The 7846-nt window shown below is 35.9% G+C and overlaps 1 protein-coding gene across 1 annotated transcript; it reads left to right on the top strand.

Annotated features, from left to right (window-relative positions):
* Nucleotides 1-1639: 1639 nt before the first annotated feature.
* LOC129250065 (uncharacterized) lies at nucleotides 1640-3430 on the top strand. The gene has a single exon (XM_054889709.1). It carries the CDS (start codon nucleotides 1760-1762, stop codon nucleotides 3428-3430), a length of 1671 nt encoding a protein of 556 aa, XP_054745684.1. The 5' UTR covers nucleotides 1640-1759.
* Nucleotides 3431-7846: the final 4416 nt, after the last annotated feature.

Genomic DNA, 7846 nt, shown 5'->3' with positions numbered 1-7846 from the left:
TACTTTTGTTTGTTTTATTATATTGCGAAGGGACCTGACGTCAGAGTAGAGTAACTGTGGTTTAATGACGCCACCTTCAGTACTCAATTCGCCTTGAGTATTAACCATAATGATATTTATGTCATCAGCTATTGGACCCATAGCCATAAGCAGCTGATATTTACATATACTATCAATTATTTGTGCATTTCGAAGTGCAGAAACTAAAGAAAAGATAGCAACATGTAAACCACAATGCAACACATTGCAACTGATTATGGTTACCGCGAGAAACCAAAATTCAAATGGTCTCTACGGATGTTGACTACGGAATTATGCCATATCAACTCTAATCGATTGCAGTGTTGCCCATATATTGGTTCGATTAGCAAATTTATGGCGTTATGGTTATGGCACCTCTACTTTGAGCATAAGATGTGCAACACAAGTTGGAGGACGAGCTCCACGAAACAGTATTTATATGGCAATCACATTTATGTATAATATAAATTTTGAAAAAAATTCAACTAAAAATTATAGTATATAATTTTAATATTAAATCCTTCGATGAATGACTACAATCATTTCAGAATTAAAATTTTCTTGAACAATGCCGTTGAGTAAAAGTTAAAGTAAAGGGTGATTTTTTAAGAACTATAGGAAAGTTTTTCAAAAAAACACACGTAAAATTCAGAAAAATGCATGAAATTTTTATTTAAATCGATAGTACAGTCCATATAATTTAATGTTTTATGATTATTTCATGCAAATGTTGACCGCGACTGCGCTTCAAATGATCCATCCGCTTAGTCCATACTTTGGCATACTCTTTCCAATGTTTCGGCCGGTATCTCACATATAAATGCTTTAATGTTGTCTTCCAATGCGTTAATTGAAGCAGGCGTGTCTGAATAGACATGAGCTTTAACATAGCCCCACAAAAAATAATCTAAAGGCGTTACATCGCACGATCTGGGTGGCCAATTGACAGGTCCCGAGCGTGAAATAAAATGTAAAATGTAAAATGCTGAAACCACATGTCATGCAAGTCAAGCTCTTGCATTTTGGGCAAAAAAAAGTTGGATATCATTTCACGGTAGCGCTCACCATTCACAGTGGATCTTAAACTTTCTTAACAGAACATGCAGTTTTATAATAAAATTCAATGATTTGCAAGCGTTGTTCGTTTGTAAGATGATTCATGGTTAAATTTTAGACCAAACTGATGATGTTTGACAGTGAAACAAAACACGAAACGTGAGTCAGCTGTTTAAACCAACTGTTTAAAAAGATAATAGCTAAAAAATCACCCGTTAGTTATTTGTAATTGCTGCATTCAGAAGGACTTTGCATGACTATCATTCGGTAGGGCACGGGTTCGAAAGCCAGTGCAGGCATGAAACGCATAAAAATATAAAAGGTTTTTCAAGCGGCATTCGCCCCTCGACAGGCAATTGCAAGGCTTAGAGTGTATTTCTGACATGAAAAATCTTCTCATGGTATTTTCGATGTGCTACTAGTTTTAATTCTCGCATAATTTAATATCATATTTCAAAATAAATTATGACGGAATTTCTTTAGCTTGTTGTTTATTGTTATAGGTGTATATATTTAAGTCTGGCAATATGTATTAAAACTTTGTTGAATTTTTAAGGTTCTGAGCTGCAACTTAATAGAAAAGAAAAATTGCCGATAAAACTTAATCGGAATTTAAGAAGTGGATTAGAAGTTAGCTTCGGTATATCACTGAAATTGGATAAGGAAAAAATACAGTACGCTGATGATGAGGATAACGTCAAAAGAAACGCTAATAACGAGTAGTAAATCAATATCAAAGGCAACAATTCCTAAGTCAGTTCTACTAACTACAGCGGCCACAACTATACGGGCAAGTGCAAATGCTTGCAGAGGAGGTAACGTATCACCCACAACGACAACAACCACTTTAAAAGCAGTAACAAACGTAACATTTTCGGCTCAATTGTTGGCGCATAAAGTAATTATGGATGCGACAAGCATTTTAATCGCTGCTAAGCATACATCAACCCCGCCAATCACAACATTACGTAAAGTAATAACGTTAACAACAATAACGAAATCCACAGCGGAAACTGCTTTATGGAGTTTAATACGGAATGCATGTTTAGTTGTTTTTTTGTTCTTAACGGTGTTGACGCTGCAGCATGTGAATGGACAACAGTTGATTTCAACAACAATACAAACGACAACGACAACGGAAACGGCAGCTACGTTCGCTGTTAAATCTAAAAATACAATAAAGATAGTTACATCAATCATGAAAGCAACAACAAAAACTGCAGAGCAGCCGATGAGAGCATTATTGAAAGTTGATATTAGTGAAAAAGCTGGTTTTCACGATGGACGAACTAGCCGTAGTGATCGTGCAGTAAAGTTACAAATACCACAACAATTAGCAAAAAAACATCAACAAATACATAAACAATATGAGCAGGAACCTTTACTACGCCAAATTCAATGGTCGTTAAAGAATATTGGCATGCACTTGAATTCATCAAACCAATGGCCTTATGAAGTGGATGTTTTTTCAATAGGCAATAACATAAGCCAATACAAAAATATTGGCCACAGCGACAGAGCAGACACTATACGTACCAGTCAAAGAAATGCCGATCATCGACAAGAAATCGTACAGCCTTCATCTTCCGCAGCAAAGAGAAGATCTTTCCTCCTCAATAGCAAACATAGTATAAATTTCAGCAATATTGATATGGAAGTACCAAATATAGAAGATGATTATACTCGCGACGACGGTCTGATACATTACAGTATGCGTATTTATGGTAAATCCAACATTAGTAATTTACTTAACCAGCATCCAAAAACTGGTTGGACTCGACAAACGATGCGCCCAATTATAGCACCTGACACAAACGCTGTAGCTCCTCCACGTCTGCAATGGCGACATCGCAAAAAGCGCAGCGCAATACATTTGAACCCACAGCTACAAAGTAACGGCTCCAACGCCAACCCCATGAGCAATTCCAATACCAACAGCAACACTAATAACAAGAGTAACCAGCATTACCGCTTGATCGCGCTTAATTTCGAGGGTTTATTAAGCAACTATGAAGCGGATATGCCAAAATTCGTCGTCAGACAGCAACGTGAAGAAATTATCGATGTCAAAAGCAAAGACGACGTATTCGGCATCACCGACTACGATGATAGTGACACTATGAAATCAGTTGATAAAAACACAGCACTGATTGATAACAACTCACTGACAATAGACAATTCGTATCTCTCTGAACGCGTTAATTGGAATGTGCAATCGCGTCAGTTTGAACATAATGAGGATAATGGAAGGCTGCTCAAACTTGTAATGGATGGCTTGCGGATGCAACAGTTGCCGGATATGAAGAAAGTAAGTAACAGTTTGTGCATTTTTGCAGAGATATTTATTTCATAATACTAGTTGAATCAAATTTTTCAAGAGCTTTTAATAATGCACTACTACGAGTACCAAGTGTATTTCTATGAAGCCGGAGTTTTGTTTGTACGCCAAATTTTTTTTTGTAATTTTAGTTCAAGGGCCCGATTTTCGTTCTGTTTTATTTAAAAGGTATATCAATTAAGTCAACAATAAAATATGAACCAAAAATGCCTGCTTAATAATTTGTTGCGCCTACGACTTTTTACTACGTGTTTCCTACTTCACATCACTAAAAAAATTTTGTTTGGAAAAATATTCTGCTAATTCCTTTAAAAAATAATATGTCTTGTTAGCTATCAAAGAAAGGTATCAGATTCTTGGAACAATGTAGTTGATAAGCCTCAGCAGGTTGTTCAATATAAAGAAACATCTATTTCAAACACCACCTGCATTGTTAAAGTTGCTGATTGTTGAGTTCAATGAAAATTTGCTAATATTCGATATTTAATTGCGTATTGTTGTTATGTTGAGTGCAATAATTTCGTTATATAGGCGATAGCAAACCTCCGAGTGTATTTCTGCCATGAAAAAGCTCCTCATGGAAAAAATATATGCCGATCGGAGTCGGCTTAAAACTGTTGCTCGATCCATTTGTGGAACAACATCGAAACCTATGCCGAAAATGGGAGGACGAGCTCGGCCAAACACCCAAAACGCCAATTATTATTATTATTTATTAAACAAAGTATAAAATACAAAGCTTAATGTCTATAATGGAGTTCAAACAACTTATGCCATCGAATCGCTAATTTAATGTTAAGTATGAGATATTGAAAATATTAAACCTAAAATTATACATTAAACAAAACTGTATATAGTTAAAAAGCGGAAATTATATATATGTAAAAATGAGAACAAAGCAAACACCTTGTCGATTCACTTAAAAAATTGCACAAATTTATTTAGCTGATGAAATATCGTCTTACAGGATCTGTAAGGATCCAAAAAGATTGTGTGTAAAACAACGGGAAACGTATTTGACAATTCATTTTTTTAGGCGATTCTCCTAGAAAAAGATTTAAATTTATAATTCATTTTTACTATAAGTATCAAGGATCCTTCGGAAGGATTATTATCAGGCATGTTCTGAAAATCGCGCGATTTCAATTTGGATCCGAAATGGCAATTCGCACGATTTTGTTTTGGGTGTTCTGTAATTCGTCCGATTTCATTTAAATTCGAATTTAAGTTCGAAACAGCTGATTTCTCTTTGGCAATTAAACAAACCAAATGACAAAAGAATTCGTTGGCAAAAAATACGAAATAATTTCAAAATAAACGGATTTAATTAAAAAATTATCATGTTTTTTATGGCAGCTTATGTGTTAAACGAACAGGAGCAAGATTACCAAAGTAGAATAGATAGGCGGCGTTTAAGAGACCATTCGAATCCTCTCAGTGCACCGGATTCTACGTAAGATTAGAAATGGTTATACATTGTGGCATTCATTAAGTTTTTCTACTTTAGATTTGTTTCCAACTATCGCCTAAACAAGTACGCTTTTTTAGAAGTGCTGAATGAAGTAAAATCTTTCGTCAAGGAAACGTCCATACCTATTTTATTAAAGCTGGCAGCACGTCTTAGGTTTTTCGCAGAAGGTTCCTATCAACGTTCCGTCGGAAAGGATACAGATATTGCTATGGGTAGAAGCACAATCTCAAAAATATTATCCGAAATGATCAATGCTTTGGAAAATGTTCTGTGTCCTAAGTGGATTAAGCTGAAAATGTCTGAAGAGGATTCTAGAAAATCAAAACTTCATTTTGTAGAAAAATTCGGTATTCCAGGAGTAATAGGGTGTATTGATGGAACACATGTGGCTCTGATTAAACCTTTTGAGAACTAGCATCTATTTTTTAACCGAAAAGGATTTTTAACATAAACGCAATGATTGTAAGAATGAATTTAAATTGTGTTTCTAAAATTTAAAATTTACTGCCTTTATTTTACAGATTTGTGATTTTGATATGATAATAAGAGCAGTAGATGCAACTCGGCCTGGTGCAAGCCATGACGCTTTCGTATTTAGTATGAGCAGTGCAAAACACTATTACCTATCGCAGTATGAAGCTGGTGACCGAGGGTCTTGGCTACTGGGAGATTTTGGTTTTGGTATAGAGCCATTTCTACTGACTCCATATAGAAACCCAGGCCCAAGATCGGCAGAACACAGATTTAACCAGCAGGATGCAAAAGCACGTAACATCGTTGAGCGTGTTATAGGAGTATTAAAAAGTCGGTTTCGTTGTTTGAAAACTACCCTGCCATATACGCCGCAAAAGGTAGTGAAGATAATAAATGTTTGTTGCGCACTACATAACATATGTAGGAGTAATCAAATAGATGACATTGAAACAGAAACCGTATTAGAAAACAATCCAATTGATGAGGAAATTGCTGAAAATGAGGAAAACAGTAGTTTATATAGTGTTGGCAGAAATATAAGAGACTCTATTGCTAGAAATTTAATATTATGAAACATAAAATTTATTCATATTAAAAGTAAATATATACATAACAGTTCAATAAGATTCTTTTATATTTATTTTTTAGTCTCTATCTCAAGCATTTTAGTTTTAATATTAACTGTTTCCTGTTGCAACTGCTCCATTTTGAGGTAATGTCTTTGCTTTTGCTCTATACTTTGAGTCTTCAAGCGATTTTGCTCTGCCAGCAATTCGTTTTGTTTCTCAACAGCACGACGAAGTCGTCGAATCTCTTCCCTTTCATCTTCCTGCGATTTTGCAATCTTGTGTTGGTTTTCGCAAATGTTATCTAAAGTGGTGGATATTTTCTCCATACAACTAGATTGCGTTGCCATACACGACTGAAGGCTGTCCTGCGTTGACACTCGTGGCCTTTTTGCAGCTCTCGGGGTAGCCACCGCTTCCCTACTTGTTTGGGGACGTTCTTCCTCAGATTCGATAGCGCTATTATTTTCTTCTGTCCCAAAGCTTCTAGAATGGCTTATACCCTCAACGGCTGCAAAAATTCCACAAGTTCTTGCAACACATTCTTCGTTGCTCGTCAGTACATGCTTATTAAAGGGTCCACCTCCTGTTGCATTCGATTCTAGATTGTTATGGGCAACCTTTTTCCGAATGCACCCCTTCCAGTCAGACCATATCTTGAAAAAAGACAACTCAAAAATATTTATTTTAATATTTGACTAAATACTTACTTTTTTCCATCCATTAACATCTTTTTGGGGCGGCCCTTCTGCATTTAGCAGCGTCATTAGCTCTTTCCACTTTTCCTCAACAGCAACTCTGTCGCCCTTCGAAAAAATTTTCGCCAAATCTGGATGAGATTCCATAAACTCGACTAAAATTAGCTCTTGCTTGGAGTTCTTGTGTTTTCCCCTAAAAGTTTTTGAATAAGTTTTAAATATTTTAAATAAACACTTTTATTTACATAAATATATGCAGTTATTTTGAGTAAATACTCACATTTTGATAAATTTATTTCAACAAACAGTTTTAAGAATGTCACAAACCGCTAACGTTTAAGTTGCCGAAAATAAAACTGGAAAATTTTAACGATTTCGATTTCCAGAACAGGGTGAAAAAACGATTTGCTGATGTTCGAAAAAAAATGAAAACGGAACGATTTACAGAACATGTCAAACGATTTGAAAACGGAAAATGCGAAAATATTGCCCGAAAACGATTTGCAGAACATGCCTGTATATTGGTTTGTAAAGCATCTTCTGCGTGCTTGTTTCTTCTTCCGCCGTCAGCGAACAATTTTGTATCATCGCCTTGTTATGCAAAGGAAATACCTAAAACGATATAAAAGTAAAATTCAAATTGATTCTATAGAAGTCGGTTTCCTGCATCTGAATGTTCATTATCAAGAATGGGCAATAAGCACACTTTCGTAACCTGTCTTTTAATGACACCACCTTGTGTTTTGATGGTGAAGACTCGAACCTTGTCGTCCACACTTGCATAGGTTTTAACTATTCTACCTTGTGGCCATCGGTTGCACGGAAACTCCTCGTTTGGAACCAGAACAATGTCCTTTATTTGTAAATTTGATCTAGTTAGCAACCATTTTAGTCTTCATTGAAGCCTTGATGATATTCTCATCTCCAGCGACACCAAAACTGTTGAACGAGAAATTGACAGTTTTCATAAAAATCGAGTATATTAATCTTTTCTATTCCAACAGTTGGAGGCGCCAGAAGCGCATCCCTAGTTAAAAAATGTCTCGGTTTCAGGAGTAATAGGTCGTCAGGATCATTTGTTAGTGGGCATAAAGGACGGAAATTAACACTGTTGCCAACTCCTCAAACGTTAAGACGCGATCTTTAAGAACTCGCTTTAAATGAAACTTCATGGACTTCATCCCTGCCTCCCACAACCCTCCAAAATGTGACAAAGAGGGTG

This window comes from Anastrepha obliqua, chromosome 6, assembly GCF_027943255.1.
Source record: "Anastrepha obliqua isolate idAnaObli1 chromosome 6, idAnaObli1_1.0, whole genome shotgun sequence".
In the NCBI taxonomy this organism is placed as follows: domain Eukaryota; kingdom Metazoa; phylum Arthropoda; class Insecta; order Diptera; family Tephritidae; genus Anastrepha; species Anastrepha obliqua.
The sequence above is the reverse complement of the archived record's forward strand: the minus strand, read 5'-3'. Positions and strand labels throughout refer to the sequence as shown.

Bases quoted from the DNA above. Each gene is read 5' to 3' on its own strand.
- LOC129250065 (XM_054889709.1), top strand. From the start codon at position 1,760: ATGATGAGGATAACGTCAAAAGAAACGCTAATAACGAGTAGTAAATCA.